Raw genomic sequence first — 24,016 nt, 5'->3', positions numbered from 1 at the left:
GGTTGGAAAATGCAGTACCTAGATGGAATACTTAAGTGATAAGTGGGTCTTTGAATATTACAGGCTAGAAAAATAGATACAAGATAATTGGCTTGCATGCAAGCATTTTCGAAGCGATTCATAGATTTGAAATTATTATCAAATTGTAAGTAATTATGAAAGAAATTATATAGTATACAAATAATAACCTTAAAATATAAAAAAATAAATAAAATATAAATAAATAAAATAAATATAAGCCATAGTTTGTCAATAGAATATATTTTTTAAAATGATGTTGAGCTAGTCATATTATTTTTTATCTGACGTTTAAAAAATGTACATCTTAAAGGTGAAAACTTTCCCTTTCCACCTTTTGAACCCTAGGCAAACCCAATACAAAGGGCATGCCCGTAGTTTCCATAGTTTCTCGCCAGGAATCAGCAATCCGTCCGTGCACCCATCCATACCCCTGCCCCGTGGCATCCATCCATCTATCCATCCATCTATCCATCGGCAACCAGCCCGAGCAATGAGCGCGCTTATTCCATTTGCTTAGACATGAACAAAACGGGGGAAAAAAGACGGGGCGAGGACCCAATCCCAATCCCAGGCCCGAGCCCAATCCCAATCCCAATCGGAGTCCCAGACGCACAGATCAAAGGGGAATGTGGCGGATGGCGGGCTGAAAAAGCGCAAAAAAGGAAACGGAAATTGAAAATCTGAAGCTTTTGGAGAGCGAGTGAGCTGTGAATCCTATTTCAAGTGCAATCTTCAGTCGCAGGTTGAAAGTAATTCAATAGTTGGCGGCTCTGCGTGGGCTGTGGATGGCGCCCGACCTCCCTATTCGGCCCTATTCGCCCTATTCGCCATATTCGCCATCATGCTGCCGGGGATTCCCATCCTAAAGCTGCTGCTGCTGGCATTGAATGGCAATCGAGAGTGGCACGTAATGCCAACAATTGCACACCAATGCAAACACAGACGCTGCGACTGGAAGCTGGAATAGGACGAAGGATAGTGGGATTGTAATGCGCTCGAGAGGGAGATGGCGGTGGAAAATGAGGGGCCAGCTCATTGGTTGCATGTTGCACATTGCACGTTGCACGTGTGTAGATAACGTTTACTGTTGCGGCAGCAGCTGCTTAGGGCTTAGGTGGCTCCTGCTGCTCAACCACTCAACCCGCCGGTGCCCTTAAACCCCCCTAAAATCCACTTGGGACCCCCGACACCCCACTCCCTCACAACCGCCTCTCATGCGTACACGAAATTCATTTATGTGCACGCAAATCCCTAATCCGTAGTTTTTGCTGCCCGTTTGTCTCCCGCCTCCGGAATCAGCCATTCTCGAAGCGAGGATGCGACACCGACAACGATGCCGACAACATTTGCGGAAATGACTTTTGAGCGGTTCCTCCACGGCATCTGCCACCGACACTGCCACACTCGCTCCTACTGCTTTCCCTGCAGAGTAAGAAAAAGTCCGCGTAATTACCCATATAATTGGAAGTTAGCTTAAACAATCCCAATCCCAATTTTATTAAGCAAAATCACAGAAATCAATTGCTTTATAAAATCATTAATAAAGGTGTTTAAAAGTATGCAGTTAAAATAAAACTTGGCTATTCATGTCGAATGCTTTAGACTTGAAGACTTTAAATATATTGTTGCATACTTTTAGACACCTTTATAAGAGATTTCTAGAAAATCCAAGATATGTTGGTTTTCATTTATGATATTTAAAGCTGGAGTACAAATTTTATAAAAACGAAAGCCTTTTAGAACTATTATTAAATTAACTTGACTTTTTTCCCGGTGCACGCTTTACCCCGCGTTGCTCTTGGAAAACCCACGCTGTTTCTGTGCCGGCTTAGTAACAAAATTAAAGTTGCGCCTGCAACCAGTTCGTCGTCGCTGGTGCGCTCGTGCATCCTGCATCCTTTTCGGCGGATGGTTGATGGCTCTTGGCTGTCCCGACTGTCCTGGCTATCCTGGCTCCCCAAGATCTCCTCACCTCACGCACCTGGCGACGCATCACCCAAGGCCACCGCCTGCGCCCGACACAAGATTGATGTAGCATTCATTTGATGCGGATTAGTGTTTTATAGCTGCACTTCACTGCCACGTGGGGCAGTCATCGCACCAAAAGCGACCAGGTCCTGCACAGTTCCTGCCTCGTTCTTCTTCTTAGCCATGTCCTCTTCCTTGTCACCCTTTCTTTTGGATAGGTTATGCTGTTTTTGGACAGGATAACATACGGTTCGTTATTACATGAAATACGGTTCGTTATTATATGAAATACATGAAATGAAACTAAGTAAATTTGTTTTAAAAATTGTTTTAAAAAAACAAGTTAAGGCATTTGTCCTTCTTAAAGGTTCCGCTTACATTCCTGATCTTGATTTAAGTGTCTTTTAATTAATTTAGATTCCTAAGAAGGCTCATACTTCTTAAATATATATTAGAAAATAATAAGCAACTTAAAGTTTTTCTCCCTAAAACCAAAAATATATTAAAATATTTCAATAAGCTTGAAGGACAACAGTGGCGTCTAAGGGTAGTGGAAAGTTCGGCCTTTGAAGATGGATTCAACCCCAAGCCCCTGCTGTTCCTGTTCCGCAATTTTTGTTGCTCTCGCATTCCTTGCAATTGATTGCTCCCCCCTTCGTCCACGTCCATGTCCCGTTTGTGTGCGTGTCTTGCCCCCTCTGATTGGGGTCAGCTATTGACAGGAACGTGGGGCAAGTGAAGATGGAGGTGGATGGTAAGGTGAAGGGGAACGGGAAGGGGGTTGGTTAGGTACGGTGGTTGAGCCCCGGGCTGTTGTTGTTGTTTAGCTGCTAAGTTGCTTACTTGATTTGTAGCACAAATTCAATTCAATTGGCTCGCACTTTGGTAATCAATAGCATCTGACCCCCGGATTTGATTTCACTCGGCAACAAAGTTTCCAATACAAATCCAAGTGTTATACATATAACACCCGGCTTTTGTCATGAAATTGCTTTGTCGTCCAATAGTAGAACATTGGATTTGTTTCTTAGCCATAAGCCAAGTATTATTAAAGAAAGAAAATCAAACAAAAAACTGAACTGAAGCTTAAGAATAAGCTTGTATAGCTGGAATAGTTGAAAAGCATACGAGGATTAAGAAAAATATGTTTGGTATACTACAGTAAAGGCTTTAAATTTAAAGGGTTAAGAGTTGCTGAGTTGCTGAACTTTGCACCGCAATTTTTCACAGTGCCATTGGACCGTCAATCATCTTGTTGGACAGTGTAAATCGTTTGCTGCCTGCTCGGTTTGATTTGTGGACTGTGTGTGGGTGGGGATCTGAGAGGTGGCTTTCTAAGGCATAACCGCAGGATAGATGGAATGCGAAGCTAAGGCTGCCGTCGGCCGACGTCGTCTTTGCTGCAGCAGCGCTGCAAATTAATTAATTTTGACGAGACCAAGGAAATGGCAACCATTTTTCCTGACTGACTGCCTGTCTGCCTTGAAGCCTGGAAACTCTGATGCCTCAGCATCAGCGTCAGCGGCAGCTTTGGCAAATATAAATTGTGTGCCGGGTATGCAAAGGCCGTGCCACGCCCCCTCAACTTACAGCCCCTAATTCCGGGCCCCCTTCGATGGCTGCTGATGATGGGTGTGAGTGTAATTACTTGCACACCTGTCGACAGCTACACACATTTACTCACTCATTTAATGGAGAGGCAGCCGGGGCAAGGGGGTACACAGGCCCAAATTTCGAAATCCGGTCGTAAAATAAGTTAATATGTTAGGAACAAGGTTTTCCCTCATTCACCACATGTTAATCAAATATTTAACCATAGTTTTTTCTCTTTCTACTGTTTTTAAATATTGTTATTCTTATCCTTATTTCTAAATTAAAACGTATGGTTTCTTAATACTTATTTGAGTGTTTTGTATTAATAAACAATAATTTGGAGAGCAAGGTAAGTAATTTAAATTCTTATACAAGAGCACACACAATAATTAAAATTCAATATGTTATTAAAATTATTATGTAATTAATTAATTCAATATGTTATTTATAAAACAAAGAAAAGATTCAAAGAAATACTCTATTCACCTCAAACCAAATTATTTTAAAGTCCGCAAATGAACCTGAATACACATTTCATTTCATTACGCATTATTAGAGAATGTTGGTTTTACAAAATCAATTATTTTTCCGTCAGCCAAGATAAATATGCCAGTTGGTACCCCTTTAGTTACAATTTCAAAAACTTAACTTTCAACAATTGTTCTGTGTGCAGAAAGCAGAGAGAGAAGTTAGTTGTGGACCCAGCTGGCGGGTTAAAGTAATTTCGACCGCTCTACGAAGCCATTACAGGTCGCCGACTGCCAACTGGCAACTGCCACAATTGCAAATGATTTTCACTTTCAGATCGAAATGAATACTCCACTAGTCGGAGGAGTTGGAGCCATCCCCCTGCCACGCCCCTGACCGTAGACAGTCTCCCAGTGGAGACGGGCGCATAAATTTCCTTGCCGCACAGACATATACACAGGTATATTTAGACACACCTCCACATCCTGCCACCTATGAGTGTCGGGGGCTTGAAGGTAGCGCTAAATGTTGCCGCTCTGCCTGATAAATGACCCTTGAACACCTTTAAGTCTTCGCCCGTTCGCCCTCGCAATCCCAGAGCCAAAAACTTTGGCCTGACCGCCCTCGAGGCATATAAATTGAAAGCTATTTATCATACACATGCCACACACACTTTCACCCAGGGAAAGTGAGCTGTGTGTGCGACGCTCTCTGTGTGTGTGCGTGCGTATGTTAACTAAGTTTTTGGTTGCGCTTGGTTAGGCCCGGTATTCGTTCAGGATTCGTCTCATAGAATAATTCTGGGAAAGCGGAAAACATGGAGTGAAAAGAAGTTGGGTTGCACCCATTAAATAGGAAAAGTATAAGACGCAAGCCTACTTTGGATGGTTGTATCCTAGAGAAATTTGTAAGAAATAAAAGGAAAAGAGAAAAGCATGCAACAATTTAATAGTTAGTCAAGTAACCCCTTATAAACGTTTATTATTAAGTAAAAGTAACTTAATTATAGATTGTAAGTATGGTACAATAAAAAAAATTAAGTATGGTAAGATTTCTGAGATTTGTTATTTCTTCTCCCAAAGGATTGCCCTTGTCATCAAAGTTCTTGCCAATAATCCATTTTGATCACGTTTATTTAAAAGATAAATCCCCATTTGGTCGCATTCTGCACGACGAAACCTTGATACCCCACTTCATCATGGGCATGTCAAAAACAAAAGCCCAAAAACACTTATTACCTCCAAATGGGAACGCTTCATTTCCGGCCACACTTCAAGCTTGATGCGGCTGAAGGATTTCTTTCTAGGTTTGGGCTCCTTTTTCATTTTCATTTTCATTCTCGTTTTCTTTTCTATTTTTATTTTTGGGTTTCACTGGCTGTTTTTTTTACATTTCTTGTTTTCTTTTTTTTATTAACTCAAGCATTTCACTGTACATTTAATGCAACACTGAGCCGCATAAATTGCCACTGGCCTCGGCTCGTTTCTTGGCATGCGCCAGCTGCTCCAGCTTTTCCTACCACATCCCGTACCGCCCATCGCCTCTCACCCAATCTCTATTAGTCTCATATGTGCCATAAAAAATTCGTATAATCGTAGAAAGTCCGCTGCTCCTCCTCTTCATCTCCACTCCACTTCTGTCTCCTGTCGTTTGTCTCGCTGGTGAATCCGTATCCGCAGAATCGTTTTCGTCTGCCATCCGCTCGAAATGGCAGCTGGATGCAATCCAAGGCCATTGTTTTCCATAGTTAGCCACTGCCATTGCCGCCTGTGGTGCACCAGAAATAACTATAATGGCTCAGTAGAGAAATTGTTGAATAAACGGACCTGATATGGTAGTAAAAAATGAACTAATTGATGAGTTGAAAATTGATTTAAAAACTTTAAAATTCATTCGATTCCAATTTAACGATATTTTTTGCTTAGCTGGGCTACCTTTGAATCTGTAATTTGTAAACTAAGCTACGACAAATAAAATATTGCTCAGATAAAAACCTTACCTTCCTAATTTGTATGCTTGATTTTCACCAAATGTTTCGGAAATTTTATATTTCGCTTGCAATATAAATGTAAAATTTTTGGATTAAATATTTATTTATTATTATAATCAATAAATTGACGCAAAAAGTTCTTTAAAAATAATGAAAAATAAGACAAAAATGTCAAAAAACAAAATGTGTGATAAATTTGTATCATTTGGGATTAATTTGTCAGCTGCCAAAGGATATATGAAAGATGAAGATGTCTGTTGCTTGAGCGTTTCGATCATATTGTGACAATTTCTGAACTCATTTAAAAGTCACTTCCAGGTCATTACTTCGGTAAGCCTGATCCCATTCCTTATGGCTTTTCCTTCAGCTCCACGCCCCCCAAGCTCCCAGGCTTAACTTCTTAGCCCAAAACTCCTTGGAGTCTCGAATGTTTCCGGCATCAGTTGGCAAACTTCAAAATGCATTCGCACAGCAGGACCCTCGCCCCGACCAAAAACAACAGAAATGGCAAGCGCACAACAAATGACAACAGATTTACGGCTACAAAGTCTAATTAGCGATAAAGACTCCTCTAATATTTGTCACTTGAGACCGAAAAATGGCAGTAGCAATTGCGGTAGGGCTTTTGGGAGTTGGCAGCAAGGCGGGCGGGCGGGTGTGTGAAATCTGCGCCGCGAAACGCTGCCAAATTGCAGCTGGAAGTTGTTGTTTTTCCCGCTGGCAGCCAAAACAGATTTTCCCATTTTGTTTATGAAAAACGAAGATAACACAACGATGGTGGGAAATGCTGGCGTTTCTTGGGCCAAAAATTTCCATAGACATAGACAAAGTCGGCGGCGGAGGCGGCGGTTTTTCCAGCCCCGGATTAATTGCAAAAGGTGAGCTCTCACACAGCGGCAGGGAAATTTCGACCGAGTTTTCCCGCCCACCGAGGGGCGTGTGGGCAAACGTTGGCCATTAGGCGAAAGGTGGGTGGGGCCAACTCAACTCATTTGGCATTTCGAGTGCTTTTTGACTGGTTTTATTGTTGTTTTGGTTTTGGGTTTGCCTTCGGTCGGTCTGACTGCCAACAGCGATAAAATAAAATACACAGCAAACGAGCGAAACTCCCAACAAACAAACGAACAAGCAAACTCGGTCTCAAAACAGCAGGAGATTACTTTTGGTCTAGATCCAAAAAGTCGTTGGCCATAAAAACTTAACGCTTTTGCCATTTTGACCACAAAATGATGCATTATCCCCAGTAACGAGAACTTCCCGGGCACAACCTGAGCCTGATTAGCTCAATTTGACACTAGGGACAGCCCTAAAACAAACTATTGGTACTTTATCTAGTCCAAAAAATATGGGGGTAGAGAACTCGGAAAACAAAAAGGAAAAACCGTTCGAAGAAAACTCATTTGCTTACTTGGCCTTATTGAAATTTTATGCAAAAACTCAAAGTCGAATGAAAACTCACGTCATGACTGGGCAATAATTTGTTGTCCTGCCCTGCTTTTGCCTCCATTTCCGGGGGTCCTGCGGAAAATGTTCATCTAATATTGCCATGGGCCCTCGTGCAATTGCCGCTTCAAAATTTATTTCACTTTGCACAGCCAAATGAAAATGAGAAAATCAGGAAATTCCAAGGCCGAAATCGAATATTTGTTACCCTAAGTGTGAGAGCTTATTGCATGCTTTATTTTATCAAGGACTTAAGGTATAAGTTTTAAATTATTCTTTAACATTTTAAATTCAATGTTCTTATTTATTTTTTGTCGTTTAGACAATGCATTTTCAGTAGAACTTTGCCCAAAACTATTTTACTCGAAAGTGGGGATTTCATCATTTAATGTTGAAATCTTTTAATTTTTTATCAAACTTGGCCCCTCATATAATTTTGTTTTCCTTTCTCCCATGTTTGCTTCTTCAAACTGAAAACACTTTGATAGAACTTGTTCATAGTTTTTGAAATTTCATTAAGATATCTATTCAATATTTTCTATAGACTTTTTCCTTTTATTCATGGCACTTTGCTTTTTACCATAATCATAATTTCCTGTGTAAAGTTTGTCTTACTCAAGTGCTTGATTTTTATTCAATAATCTCCTCCGCACTTTGGTATGAACCCACTTCACTTTACTGTGTTATACTTTATCAGCTTCTTATGGTATTCATAAGACTCTTCTCCGAGGATGTACCATATAATAAAGAACCAAAACACTAAGAGAGTGGAACAGGGGAAAAAAACGAGCTCGCGTAACAATGAAATTGATACTTTTTTAAATGGAGGAAACTGCGGGGGATTTTCGGAGAGGCGGAGGATTTTCCAGGAGGGCGGGGAAGGTTGGTTGCTTCTGGGGGGGTGGCTTATGCCTCGAGAGCTGTTTGCTCGTCAAGTGGGGGCCGAGTGATGAGAGGGTTTGGGGGTGGGAATCATGTGGTACGTGCTGGGAATGCGTGAGAGATTTTTATTTGCGGGGCTATCGATACACTCACGAAAAAAAAATAACACAAAAATACGCACAAGCTCACGCATATATATATATGTATATATACATATTGGTTCAAAAAACAAATGGAAAATGTAATGATTATTTGCGTAGCTAATGCCGCACAAAGTGGACCGGAGTAAGCTATGATCTGTGGCCGCCTTTTCCGCTGGCCTCCCCAATATTGCGCATACGCCCCATGGCACATTTGATTGCTGCGCATCAATATTTTCATGCCCACCGTCCTCAGCATCGTCTCCTGTTGCTCCTATTTTTCAGCTTAGCAAATTAGCAGATGTGCAAAATTTGCATATTTGTTGCTTCCATTCGGCCACAGATCTAGCGCTTCTCCGTTCCCCCAACTTTCTTTGGCCATTTCTCCGTTGGTATTTCTCTTCCACTGGCTGGCATTTGTTTACCATTTCGATTTGGCACAATTTGTCACTGGCAGGCTGTCATCTTATGGCTTGTTAGTTGGGTTTGTTTGCCTGTTTGCCCAGCCAGCTTATGGACACCAACAAGTGCCCGGGTCGACTTTAAAGGATCTCTCGCCGGCTTTCGGACTCCCATTTTCCCAGGCTCTCTGTCTCTGTCTCCGTCCTTGTCTCCGTCCTTGTCTCCGTTTCTGTCCGTGTCTCTGTCTCATCTCTGACTGATATGTGGCAGGCTTTGTCGCTGTCATTTCCCCATCCTGTTCCTCTCTTCACTGCGGGCACTCCGAGAAATTCTTTAAATCGTCTTAATTCAAATTTAGTTTTGTTCTACAAGTCTAACTAATAATACTTCTTAAGTGTATCACACATTTTGGGCATTATGTAATGCACCTTGAAAGCTAGTGAAGGATGGTATTTAATCAAAAAATAATGTAAGCATTTGAAAAAAAAAAGTGTTTTTAGTACTTGAATTCCATACCATTTGATCAAAAAAAGTAGCTATTTGTCATGTTTTCTTAATATATATACATTTTTGTACTACTACTACTATCTATCCAGGCAAGTGATATGCAAGCCACAATTATATATTTCCACATTTCGTTTACATTTTTTGCTTAAATTTCACCTCAATCAACTTAAAACTGTGTTCAGGATGTAGGCTTAGAAGAACTTCGGGATCGGCTGGCAGGACTTTCGTTTTTTCTCCGTGTACGATTGTGTGTGTGAGCGTCGTTGCCTTGTCCTCGACGGCGTCGTTTTTGTTTACACAGTTGGTAATGCTGTTGTTCCTGGTGCTCCTGCAGCTCCCTTCCTTGGACCCACTTGCCATCCCGCATCGCCAGCTCCCCACCCACTTGGCTGGTCAACGTGTGGCTGCTTATTGTTGCCTTCCCGTTTTCCGTTTTCCGCCCGCCTCTGCCTCTCCGGTTAAGTGTCAATTTGATGCTGCTGCTTTTTCATGTTTCATGTTGCCACCACTTCTGTGCTCGGTTGAGTTCTGTTTGCCATAAGTGCCACACATTTTGTATAGCAAGTTAAGCCACTAATGAGGCGGCCACCTGCCGCTGCCAATGCCAATCAACTGGGCAAGCAGCCAGCGAGTGTAAATACAAAACTAAATTGCTTGGTAATTAGTATGAAAAATTGCGTGTAACAACAAAAAATAAAATCAGCAAGGGAAAATCCAGTCGGAAAATGAAGAGTAAAGTGGTTGCGAGGATACGAGATACACGTTATGAAATAGACTCAGCTTCACAGCTTTAAAGAGCTCTCACAAAACTCATAATGCACACATCTCTCGTGTTGAAAAATCAATTACCTTATTCCGGTTCAGAAACTATCATTCTGATTAAAATATTAAAGAGCATACAAATGGTGTTTCCTATCAATGCTTCAATTTCTGCTAATTTAATTAAACTTCAAATATCAATTCATAAATGTTAGTCCATGGCATATTAAACGTCAAATTAACATTAATTTGCAATTAATTTGATATATAATTGATGCTTAAAATATTTGCTTTATAATAACTACAATTCGATATGCTTATACTTTCTTATTTAGATAGAAAAAAAATATTTCATTGTACAACGTAACAAAAAACTTGTTTGAGGAAATGATCGCTTTACAAGTTTTTTCAGGTAGCAAGTTAATTGTTAGTGGTTGATTTCATATATGTAAATCCTTAGAAGCCATATGCTTTAATATTTAACAGTTTTCTTTTATTTTCTGTGGTAAATTGAAATCAATATTAATATTGTATCTGTACTATTTAACTTAACTGGGTCTTTCGATTTATACTGTAATTATCATGGCAAATTATGTGGGAAACATTCTGAAACATTATTTTCTGATAAAACGATTTAATTCCATGCACAATTTAACAATATTACTTGTGGAATTGTAAGAATTTAACCCATTGGTGGAATGAATAAATAAATAAATAAATAAAATGTCTCTGCCAAACTACCAACTCTATTATCACCAATTGCCTTTCGGTCGAGTCCACTTCTTGATTATCCGCTTGGTGGAATGTCAAATTTGTAACCTCTAATCTGTCCCTCATCAACATTTTAACAGCTGAAATGTGATTGGCGAAATCTATGCCGACTGCGGCCCAGAGCGACCTGAGAGATTCAATTATTGCCGGGACTCCTTGAGGACGACCCTCTACCCCTTTTGCAACCCAACCCCTTGCGCTGCATTCCAAGTTTTTGGGATAAGCTCGAGCTGCCACGAAAACCCACTTCAATTTTTAATGAATCCAATTTCGGGCTGCTGTTCTGGCTGAGCTGCTGTGCGTTTTTTTCCGTTTTTGTTGTTTTCGTTGTTTTGCATTAATTTCATAATTTTCTGCTATTAATTATAATAGAATTTTTCAGTCCGTCTCCGTTGCCGGGACGCCAAAAGTTTTTCGAACGTTTCGTTTGGTATGGTTAGGTTTCGTTTCTTTTCGTTTCGTGCGCTCGCTCGCCGTTATTATTATTATTATTATTATCGGCCACCATCATATGCCCGTAATTAAAACTTATTTCGGGGTTTTTGTGTAGCCAACAAACCAAGAACTTAACTTGCCTTACTCTCGGCAATCAGCGGTAAAGATTTCCTTGGACGGATGGGGTTTCATCGCGCAGAAAGGGGGGCTGCCAACACTTTAATACGTCGAAATCTTGGACGCACGTTCTTAAGTAATGGATTCAATTATAAAGTTAAAATCCTCGGCGGCTTTCCTGCTTCCCTCGAGAAGGGAGAAGGGGGGCTGCGTCATCGCCATCGCGGCGGCAATCCAACTGGAAGTGATTCGCATAAATTCACAATAATTTATAAGGAAATCCTTTAGAGCTCCCCCATCTTTCCGGGCACCGCCTCCTTTTGGCCCGATAGTCGCATTTTGGTTTATTGCGTCGAAAGCTTGACCCTTTTGTTCCTCCATCCCCATCTTCCTTATTGACTCTCTCTCTCTATATAGAAAATATACCATTGAGCACTGGCAAAAATTATTTAAAAGCTTCTAGTATAATAATAATCTTATTTTTTTTAACCATTATTCAAAAAGCTTTTCTTTGAAATTTAAAAAAAATATATATTATTTGCATACTTAGGAACATATCTTTTCATATATGTATCTACATTTCTTTGCAGCGATTAACAATAACAATAAAATAACTTATTTTCAGTTTATTTTAGTCAAGAAATACGCAGACGAGTGTACAAAGGACTATAAGGCCAATAAACATAAATTTAGAAAATAAGTTAACATGTCAGTAAACATATTTACTTGTTTCTCCTAACTTTCCATTTAAAAGAACTAAATCAGGGTTAAGGAGGAGATTAACTGTCTAATGTTTTTATAAATGTCACTATAACAATGAGGTTATTTTTCCCAGTGTCCGAGTGAGTGGTGGCATATCTATCTACATACTTCACCTGACTTTGGTCATCCTGTTGCCCCTTCTCCTGGCTGTTACTTTTTAATTTGCTTTCAGTGATTTCCACGACGATTTACCTTGACTGCTGGAAATTTATTCCACTTGGCTGCATTGGCAACAAAAAACTCAGAGCGCAGAGACGGAATAGGAAACGAGCTGAGACTTTGCATTCGTTGGTAGGGAGACCGAGACCGAGACCTTTCATCCTGGGATTGCTTGGCTTGGCTTGCCTTGGCTTGGCTTGGCTCGTCCTGCCGCCGCACTTTCCCAAATCAATTGATTCGTATGCGTTCACAGTCGTCCTCGTTGTCCTCGTCGTTGTCGCATATCCTGAGTGGACGGGGGGCAGCAGGAGGAGGAGAAGGAGGAGATGGAGGCGGTGGTCCCCCTTTCGACCATCTTGACCCTTTTTTGTGCTTGACTTCTCGGCTCTTGTCTGGGTCTTTGTCGCTCCTGGCCCCCTTTTTTGCGCCGTTGTTTACGTGGTGGGCGTATTGCGGCCAGGGCTGGACATTACCATGCTTTTGATGCTTTTGATGCCGCCCTGGGTTCCGTGTCTTCCAGAGATAAGAACACCCACACCACGCGCCAGTTCACTTTCCTTTCTGGTCCGAAAGTTTTGGCTTTGTGTGCGTGGAAAGTTTTCACCGCCTTTTGTTTGACCAGCGCTTCTTCAACTTGCCTACTTTCTGGCCTTTGTTTTCCATCAAGTTTTCCATCGACTTTGATTTTTGACATTCTGTTTAGTTTGGAGTTCACCTTGTGTTGGTGACCCATTGTCCGTATTTAAATGACTTGACCCGAACAAAGGCGAGTCCAGATACGGAACACTCGTACCCCGGCCATTCATCAATCATTTGGTGCGTTGATTTTAATTTGTGCGTCTCAACTTTGAACGCAGCTCACATAAATTATTCAAAGTTGCCGACTCAGTCCATGCTCAGTCCCCCCGCCCCCTAAGAAAATCTCCAATATCCAATGCAATTATGGTAAGTGCCATTTGCAAGTTATAGCAATCCATAAGTCTATGACTTGCCATTGCCATAAATCGCACCAACTTAGGCAAACATTTTCCGTAGATCAGGTGAAAATGTTGACGCTTGTAAACAAGTTTTCCATTCTTGAGCTATTGAGTAGGGTTAAAGAATTTTGCGTGGCAAAAAGGATTTTCCACAAGGGCGTGTGCTTGTGCGTGTGGTGGGTATGGTAAAGTTTTTGCCATATATTTATCTATCCCAAATCAGAGAGCTTAGTTTCATTTGCATGAAGATGTTTACCGCGAAAGTTTCAAAGGGGCTTGAAAGTCCTCTAAGCATATCATAATTAAAACAGTTGCTCCTTATACGGGCCCAGATGAGGTGAAGAGATCAAAGTAGGTCTTATCTTGGTGCAATTGTTTGAAAAACTTTAATTTAAAATTCAAAGTTAGGAAGTGTTTCAAGTATTGTTTTATTTTACGAAAATTGTTGTAAAAAAGGATATGATTATTTCAAGAGATAGAAGTTGATCTTATTTTCTGACCATATCTGCAAGGAGGGGTTTTAAAAATGGGAAGGTAATAATTTTTTTAAATTATGGTTTAAAGAGGCTTTAATCGAAAATAAAGGTCTGAAAGTATCGTAGAAAATTGCTTTCTTAATTTAATAGTTCTTTAAAACATTTACTTTGTCTATAGTGTATGAGATTAGAGATTTATGGCTTTCAAAAGCCGGTCATGATATTATGTTTTTATCTGAAGTTTGTTTTTAAATTTCTAAGAGCATCGCCCGTTCGTTTTGTCGCCCTGGCAACTTGTCCAAATATTATTATTTACGGCTTAGGGCGGAGAGCAAACAGCGACAACTGTTACCCGTGGCCCTCGGGGGCTGAACCTTAACCCCTTAAAGCCGGCGTAATTCACTAAGCGAAAGGCAGGCCTCGCACTGCGGAGATTCCCGGGGGTCAAGGGGGATCTGGGCCTAGAACGGAACGTGCGTTGTCTTGTCGCAAAGTTTTTAAGACTTGCTTGACCGACCTTTGTCAAAAGTTGTTGGAGCGCATGAAAAATGATGCTACGACCGGGATGTGTTACAACAGGCTCTACTGGTCCAACTACCCATCTCCCTCTTTGTCTTTAGCCCGGTCTCTTTCTGCCCCGTTCTGTGTATCTCTTTCTTCCAGTGAATTGCCATCTCGTTTGCTGTTCAGACAAAATAGCAATTTGCGTTTTCCAACAAAACGATACGCTGAGGCAAAACTGCTGTTTTCAAGTCCTGATTTATTTTGAAATTAAGAAATAGTTTATAACTTTGGGGTTCAAGTTACTTTGCTTCAGCTAAAACCAAAAATCACGGAAAATGAAACAAGCTTTCAATTCAAATAATAAGAAAAGTGGCCAATAAATTGGTGCGGTTTTCATCTGTTGAATACATAAAATATTGTTGGTCTAGTCTACAAACATATTTTATATTTCTTCATAATTTTCTCTCAGTGTAGGTCAGGGCAGAGCTAAACCAAACGGAACAGAGGCTGAGCTTTAGTTTTTGCTGCTCTGGCTGCCAGTTGCCTCAGTTCGCCTCACAATTGATTGAAATCCCTTTGCGCACACCTTTTTCACTCATTCTGATTTTTGAAGCTGTGTTTTGCTGCTGTGTAGTTTTTCCACATTTTCCAGCCCGACCTGCCCCTCCAGCACTCCGTCAGCCCACCGCAGAGAGCACACAACTTCCGCTTTCTTTGGCAAAAACAATAGAAAGCACATAAATTTATGGTTTCAGCATTGTGCTTTTGACAACATGTGCGGTGGCCTATTGGGGACCTTCGGAGGGGTGGTGGGGCGCGGAGGGGTTAAGGCCTGCCAGGACGTTAAGGGGTTAATATGCCTGCAACCGCAAAACGGATTGCCTTGGGTGGAAGTCTGAGTTTTCTTATAAATAATCCCACTAAATGGATTCGGGATAAATTTGCTCTTGGATTCGGTGTGTGTGTGTGTGTGTGTGTGTGTGTAGGTGTGTGTGTGTTTTGTTTGTGTGCCAGCTTGAACTAATTACCTGCAAATCCATTTTCTTCTCCAGATTGAACCTATTTTGTTTATCGCTTATTGTTCTTGGCCCCTAACCAAACCAAAAATGCAACAATCAAAATTTCCACTTTTCCGTTAGTATGGTGCGGTAACTTTAATGTTTTTGGCATTTTCTTGCAGCTGTTTCGCTCTGCGGTCCTGGCCCTCTCACTCGCACACGCTTTCCTCTTCAAAATTTATGTTTGCTGGCTATGAAAATGAAATGACTGTGGTAAACATTTTAATTAAATCCAAGTTTGGCTTTTGGCCCGTTACAATATATTTCGCTCTTGTCGCTGCTCCTTTTGTCCTTCCTTCCATCGTCCCTCCGTTTTTGTTATGTGTATTTTATTTTATTTTTATTTTTTCCCAGCCGCTGGGTAGCAAATAAATTTTAATTTTATTTTTATTTTGCCGCGTTTTAATTTGTTGACCATTTCCTTTTTTTTCCGCTGCCTGTTTTTTGCTTCTTCACATTTACACATTTATTTTGTTTGCCAGCTTTTCTATTGGCCATGTTGGCTTTGGGTCGGGGGCGTGGCAGGGGCGGGCTTTGCCCGGTCAAGTGACAGTTGGCACTGAGCCCTCCAAAAAGTGGGGTAAAAGGGGGATTTGCGGGGACTGTAGACGAGCTCGCAAATATGAAATGCAAAACAAACTTTGCAGCTGTCACTCAAAACTGAACGTCGCATTGGACGACAGTAGAGGGGGCGGGGGGCTTAAAAAACTTGGAGGGGGCTGGTGCACTGTGAGAAATGGCAAAGGGGTTAATTGGGTGGAAAGGTATGCTCCGTGTCTGAAATATTGTTTGCGCCAAAAGTGAGACATCACACACTGATTGACACGTTGATGATGACTTCATTTTGGAATTTCAAAGGAAGTCTGGTTTTGGAGATGAGTACGGGATGTAAATCATAAATAAATCGGAACTCTTAACCAGATTGCAGTTTACAGGTGGTAGTTGGGGCAAGAACTTTTAATGAAATTTTAATGAAATAATTTTTTAAGAACTGAAACTCAATAATATCAATATTATACCAAATTACTTTAAACATTTTTGAAAATATATCGATGATCATGACGTCAAAATTTTGTTAAAGACAGGACATTAATGGATTTGAAAACACTAATAAATGTCTTACAGTTTGGGTACTTTATTATATTTATCAGCTTATTGAGTGCCTGAATAAATTATTTTTAAATTACATTGACTTAAAGTTAGTTTTTAGAGCTTTTGTCTTTATTAATGACCAGATGGGTTTTTGCAATATTGACGTAGGGTAAATTTAAATTATATTGATATTTAAAATGCCGAAACCCTAACAAATGGGTTTATAACTTCATGACCGACCGTAACAAATGACCTGCGAATTCTCTTTTCTCGTGACCCACTCGATCACAGCCATGGGGCATGGGTGAATCCAACTGGTTTATTTACACCTCAACTTCAACTAATGGCCAAGTCATGCCATAGAATAGAGTCACCCTACCGCTTCCCTATTACACATACACACACATAGTCATAGCGGGGCAATTGGCCATTAAAACTTAAAGTGTAGCATACTTTGCTGCGACACATACACATACGCAATGAACGTAACGAAATGGAACGCAACCCTTTCGCTGCCCCATCAATTTGCATGCCACACACGCACACTCACACAAGCACACACGCTCGCCCCTGCTTCCCCATTCCCCATTTCCAATTTTCCGCATCCACATGCCACTCGAACCGCTGCGCCAGTTGCTGTTGTTATTTATGGTTCCAAAACTGTCATAAGCAAACAAATTGTTTTTTATTGTTCATAATTATTGTGCATACTTATGTAAATCACGCGACGCGTTTCGCGTTTTGCGTTGCATTGCCCCCACTTGACTGTCTGCCGTCTGTTCGGAACCATCCGCACCCAAACCACCCATTTTCCACCGCATTTACCCCTCCCTTTTCAAACCCTTTCTTCCGCCCTCACACATTCTTTGCACTTATAAAAAAAGTTGATTAGTCTAAATAACTTTAAAAGTGTAAAATATATTTCTTTGATAGAAGTGAACTTTGATGAGGGTCAGCCTGGTCTAAAATCTTTCTTAGCGGTATAATTTTTCTGTTTTAGCTTTAATAATTAATTTTGTTGGTTTTTTTTTTATTGAAGAATAACTGCTTTAAATATTTTGTTTAAGTGTGGCTTTTTGCATCGACACAAGGAGCAACTAGTTGCTCTAGCTCTGTTTTTTTGGTGCGTGTGTGCTTGTGGTGCTGCGATTTCTGGAAAGGGAATGGGGTAGCGGTAGTGGTGCGGTGGTGGTGCTGGTTCCCTAGTGCGATTTCTCGCACCACATTTATGGCCGGAGCGTCTTGGCCACGCGGCGCGAACGGCAAAATCGTTTGTTTTATTGAATTTTTATTGTACTTTGAATTTATGACGCCAGCGTCGACACTCGACTGGATTAGGGTTCTTCCGCCAGCAGCCAACGGGCCAGAGATGACTTTATCGGTTTTATTTTACTTGTTTTTGCTGCATTAAATCGCAGCCAACGAGCCTTGGTATCTGTCCTGTGGCCCCCTTTCCCTCTTTGTCTGGCAATTTTGTTGAAATAACTTCAGTGCTGCGTTTGTGTGCGTACGTGCCGCTGAAGTGCTTCCAACCGGGGAGAGTCCTGTGCCCTTAGCCTCCATCCGCTATCCGCCATTCGCATCCGCATCCGCGTCCTCCGGCCGGAGTCAGAGTCAGATTAGCTCGCAAAACCGCAGACAACAGCTGCCGCTGGCAACCAAAGCAGCGAGTCTGAAGTGGTCTGTATGCTTTGTGTGTGTTTACAGGTGGAGAAATACTACAAAACATAAATTTAATACATAAGAAATAAACAATTTAAACATTTTTAAAACCTAAGCAGAGAAGATAGATGATTTCTGAGGAGTTAAAAATAAGGTATTTTAAATGAATATTCTATTTAAAGGTCAATTTGATTTTAAATCAGTGAGAAACCCGCTATTATTTATATGTGAACATTGTGGAATAATTAAGTAAGTTAATAAAATAACTATAAAAAACTATAATTTTCTGAAACGAGTTTCCGACCACTCTGCTTAGTTAGAAGTTTTGTCAAACGAAAAATTACCAAAATGTTTTGTGTCTTAAAGATGTAAGTGAATATTTTTGTTTGTGTATTATGCGAGTATGCATGTGAATAATGTCCAGTTGCGTATGCAAAGGGTGTGGAAACGGGGTGTTTTGGGGAGACCCTCTGCCAGCAGGAAGAAGAAGTTTTGGGCCCCCAACCAGTTTGTTTACTTGGGCACCACGCGAAATTCGGTTTTCCGACTTTTATTTTTTTTTTTTGCATTTTTATTAAGCGCGTAACAAAATTAGTAACTTTGGCGTCGTGATTTTGATGGCGATACTTGCGTGTAACCCCAGGACATTTCATAAACCTGCTTTGATTGATTATTCACTGCATTTGTTTATCTTTCTTTCAGAGAGCTTACGCGATTACTTTGGACGTTATGGTGATATCTCAGAGGCTATGGTCATGAAGGATCCCACGACGCGCAGATCCAGGTGAGTGGTACATTAAAAAGGGGTTGTAGGCAGAAAGAGATGGAATTCAGGGCGTATTTACAAGATTTCTTAATAGTCTATGGGCAAAAACAAAATTTTTTGGGGAAGCTTATTTATTGAAAGGTTTAACGGAGGCAAGGACTTTTTCTACTATTTGCGAAATTAGTAATATCAGCAATATAAAAAAATTCCCCTTAATCAAATAAATATGTTATATAACATTTTAAAGCGGAATTCCTATTAAATCGTTGTTTCGGTTTATTTTATACATATAAATATTTATGTTTCTGTTTGGTTTTCTGTGTCTTTCTAGTTTTATTTAACTATGTCCACTATAGCCTTTGGTTTATCAATCAAAAAGTTCTTCCTCATTCCGATCGAAATTGTATCCGCGTTCGAACTGATTTTAATTATTTCCTATTTTCGTGTAATAAATTTGTTACCCTGGCAACCTTTTACCTTTCAGCCTGGCTGCTATTGACCTCTCTATCACTCATCTGCCGTCTACCTCCGTTTGGGCCATCTTTGCTGCCGTTGTTGTTTATGGCCATGCACGGCTGCATCCATTTCCAAATTTGAACAGTTTGGTTAACCGCTAATTGGTTTTCATTTTCATTGATTTTATTTTTTTTCCTCTGCGTTACTCCTCTACCTATTACTCCGTTTTTCCCCTTTTCCGCTGGACATGTGTGTGTGTATTTCTGTGTTGTGTATTTTCCCCGTAACGTTTGTCATTTGTTGCGGTTTTGATCAACTTTCAGTTGGCTGAACGTGGCCGATACCCCCAGAGCCCCCACATCCAGAACTCAAACAGCCAACCCTGCACTTTGACCTTATTTAAAAATGCTTAACGTAAATTAGCTGTTTTTTGCGGACAGTATGAATAATGAGATCGAATTTAAACGAGTCAATTTCAATATACACCAAATAGAATTTAAAACTGTTCAACCCGGAAGTTTATGCATTCAGCTGACTTATTCAACTCAATTATCCAATTTCGATATTTATTACGATACAATATTTTTCAGAATTTGGTTTCTTTATCAAAATTAAATTAAAAATTAACCAGTTGACTTGTATTTAAAAGAACTCACTTAAATTGTCTACATATTAAGTTAAAGAGCGACCAAATAGAAAGTGTTTATGTGCCGTTTTCTTTTCTCTCTAATTAAGTGTTTTATGGGGCGTATACACAATGCGCGAATGTCACTTTTTTTTAGGAATTCTTTTCACCCGGTTTAAACAACTCCTGCTGGAATTTGTCCAACGAAATATATCTTGGTTTTAATTGAATTTCATCTAATGTCAGTGGAGTGGCGGCGAAGCTTTCAGGTTAACAAGCGACGAAAGTTTATGCCACCTTCCTGCATTTCTCTTTCGACCCTTGCTCTCGACTCCCGCCCACTCCCATCTCCACTCGCAGGATCAGGAGCCGTGTGTCCTTTCGCCTTTGTGCATGTCATGTTGGCTGGCAAAATTTTTATGAACTGCGTGCAGCTGAAGCTGGAGCAGTATCTCGTACTGCCAACAGTAAAACAGTTGGCACTTCGCCTTCGCCCCAACACACCGTACAACCGCCACCGAACCCGAACCCTCGGAAAAGTATCTTGAAAGGCGGCAGCTCGGGGTGGCAGGTGTTCTACCCTCTGGTAGTTGTAAATTCCGCAGCTCTATTTGTTGCCGTTGCTGTTGCCGTTGCCGTTGTTGCCTGATATCATCGTGTCAGGGATTTCTAGCAAAATTTAATAAAAACTTTATGTCGCTTAAAAGAATGTTTATGGAAATTTTTCACTTAAACTTGCGCAAAGTAATAAATGTAAACAGAATTCCTGAGAAGGTGCGACAACAAAATTCAAAACCGGAAGACAGGGCAGGCTAAAGAGGATGAAAAGGGGGAAGAGAGAAGCAACAAGCTGCACGCAAAGTTGCCGCAGCGAGAATCAACAGTGTGGTTAATAAATATGCGCCCCAGTCCCGAAACAGGAAACAAGGATACACCGCTAGGATCAGCCACCAGCAGGCATTGCATACTTATAGGCCACCTCCGCTAACTCGTTACAGGACGCGAAAATAATGTAACCGGTTGAATATTCACAATTATAGTTACACAAGGATTTTAATTAACAAATTTCATTTCGATATAGAGCATTAGAACTAAATGTTCAAAAATCAGTTTATTGATAGGCAACCAAACATAAATCGGGCTTATTATGTAAAATAATGAAATTAAGAGAAGACATAATTTAAAGACATTTGCAGAAGCTTTAAAGTTAGTATAAAGTAATGAAAAAACTTTTTAAAATATGTATTTTGTATTGCTTATCGACCTAAAATTGTCTTTTTATATTTTTTGAAATTTAGCAGCTCATGTCCTTTTGTAAAGGGTTTATTGAATCAAAATAATTTCGTTCTCTGTATTATCCCTTTTCCTTTTGTCCTTGTGCTTTCTGCGTTAGATAGATGCCCTGAGATATCTCACTTCAAATGAGATTGTATATTACAATAAAATGGAGTGAAGTACAAATTAGAAAACTTGCAAATAAATTTTAAGAGCACAAAATGAACAACAGTGGCAGAAGGAGAAAAAATCCAAAAAAAAGGCCATTGCCGGGGAAAACAAAATGAAAGCAAATGGCAAACAAAACACATTCACAGAAACAGAATGAGAGGGAAAATAGCGAAAAACTTTTGCAAGTTGAGCGGGAATTTTCTTGCGGGTGAAAAGACAAAGCGGGGTCGCTCAAGTGCAGCAACAATAAAAAATTGAGTAAAATGGGAAACGGCAGTGTCGGCTAAGGAAAGCTCGACACCCACCCACCTCCCCCTTCGCATAAGTAAATCCAAACAATTTATTGTTGTACTTTTAGCATTCTTCTTGGGCGCGTTGTTGCTGCTGCTGCTGCTGCCATTGAAGCAAACATAAGCGACTTTTCAATGAGTTTCGAAAGTTATTGAAACATAAATTATATCGCACGGCGCACGCACGCCAAGAGCAGAAAGGTCCGCCCCATTTTCCGACCCCCTTCCCCCGGAAAAAACGCCCGCGGAAAACACAACCACAGCAACAACACAGTACAACACCCTTTTGTGTGCGTATATGTGTGTTTGGCAATTAAGTTACATTTTTTTTTCGCCGCCGCTTGTTAATGTTTTTTTCGGTTTTTATTTCGCGCTACACGCGCCAGCAGAAAATTTTCGCTTTTATTTATTTGCCGGACACACACGGCGAATGTTTACCTGAATCTGTATCGAATGAGAAATCGCATTTTCCACCCGCGCGCAATGTTGCATAATAAATTTAACGGGTTTTTAGATAAGAGCCGGCCCACCATACTACTCGTAAAAAAAAGTATGCGAATAAAAAGCTTGCTGGTCCAAAGTGATAAGCAAAAAAAAATGGTGGAAACATTTCGCACAACCATTAAATGTTTTGGCTTTGATAAACTTTGATAGAAGTTCGATTTCGTAAGGCAAATTTTCGCGACATAACTCAATCGAAATGGCAACTCACGCCCCGTTTGCCAAATGCTTTTTAAATGAGAAATATTTTAGGGTAACAAATAAAAATGAAAACGAAACCGAAAACAGAAACAACTTTGGAAAGATTTAACAAAGACAAAGTGGTTTTTTGTAATGAAGATTAAGGGTTGATTAAAGCAATTTCACACAGGCCAAATGTTTTATTTCTGGCATTTAACGGCCTTTGATAATATGCACTTAATACTTGGATAATCCTCCCTGTTTTGAGCGCCGCATTTAATATCCTTGTAATAATTTATGTACAACTTCAAACTGGTATTTGTCTTGCTCTAACACACTCTCCCGGTGGACATAATTAACTCAATTTAATCACTTTGCCAAGCTCGCAGCTTTAGTGGGCCACTTTATGTGTTTTGGTGGGGTTTTTTCCGGGCCTTTTTTCTTGTTTCCCGGCGACCATCTGGCGTTGACCACTCTGGAGTGGGATTTTCAGAGGCATTTTGGACCGATCTCACATATTCGGCCAAACGCGAATGGCAGCTGCGCTTTGCCCTTTTCATGTTAATTTCCAGCGTACAAAACCAAATGGCTTTATATTTTCTCACCCCACCACGTTTTTGTACTTCTGTTGCATATGTTGAGTGTCCAAGTGTATATGCGGATGTGTGTGTGTGTGTGGGTAGCAATTTTTCATCATTAATTATGGCGTCGCTGGGCGAGTGTGAGTGTGTGGAAGTGTGTGTGCCAAACATCAGTCAGTTACAGGAGGCAAAAGACCATTAGGATATCCCAGTCATCGGCCAAGCTGGTTGAGATGTCACTCACACACACACACGGCAAAAAATGCTGATAACACTTTGTATATATAAAAAAAACATAACTAATTCCAAAGAAAATAACCTTTTTATTATTCATTCAAAACTTGGAGGTTATGGAAAGTTTTTAGTTTGGAATTAGTTGTCTTCTAAAAAAACCATTTAAGAATTTTGTAGATCTTGACCTGCAATTTTTGACGTTGAATACGTCTTCTAAGGACCTACTTTATATAACTTATTTATTTATTTTTACAATGTCTTAAGCAAACATATGTATAATAGAAAATATATATGTTACCAAAAGCTGCGAAAAAAGCCTGCAAAAAAGGTTCTTCCAATTATTGTGTCCAAAAGAACCCTTTATTTCCAGTGCACATACACTCGGATGTTGTCAACTCGTGTGGCAGCAACGCCATCCACACTTTTTCACTTTTCCCCGCCATTGTTACTGTTGATTATTTCATGCGCTTTCTCCGCCCGCGCATTTTTATGCGCATTTTATGTTTGTATTTGTATGAAAAGAAAAACTCAGCGTCCCGAAATAAAAGAAATGTGGAGAATAAAGGAGGGAATATTTTTATGATCCCCACAGACTCCCCTAATCACTCACTCCCTTGTAATTGCTTTGCGCACCGCACCGCACTCTTACATAATAATAATAAAATGAATTATAAAATAAAGTCACCTTTTTGCACCGACTCGAGACTTTTTGTTAGCCAGCTGCCGCAGAATTTAATGTGGCAACGACACT

At 40.3% G+C, this 24,016-nt stretch overlaps 1 protein-coding gene across 4 annotated transcripts in view; it reads left to right on the top strand.

Moving 5' to 3' along the window:
- Positions 1-24,016, top strand: part of LOC108146703 (RNA-binding protein Musashi homolog Rbp6) — a 177,330-nt gene that overhangs the window by 44,997 nt on the left and 108,317 nt on the right. For all 4 annotated transcript variants that reach the window (XM_041708433.1, XM_041708434.1, XM_041708432.1 and 1 more), the window contains one exon: positions 18,889-18,970. In XM_041708433.1, the coding sequence (XP_041564367.1) occupies positions 18,889-18,970 (82 nt within the window). The remainder of the gene's footprint in view (positions 1-18,888; positions 18,971-24,016) is intronic.

This window comes from Drosophila elegans, unplaced genomic scaffold (genome assembly GCF_018152505.1).
Source record: "Drosophila elegans isolate 14027-0461.03 unplaced genomic scaffold, ASM1815250v1 contig_208, whole genome shotgun sequence".
In the NCBI taxonomy this organism is placed as follows: domain Eukaryota; kingdom Metazoa; phylum Arthropoda; class Insecta; order Diptera; family Drosophilidae; genus Drosophila; species Drosophila elegans.
The sequence above is the reverse complement of the archived record's forward strand: the minus strand, read 5'-3'. Positions and strand labels throughout refer to the sequence as shown.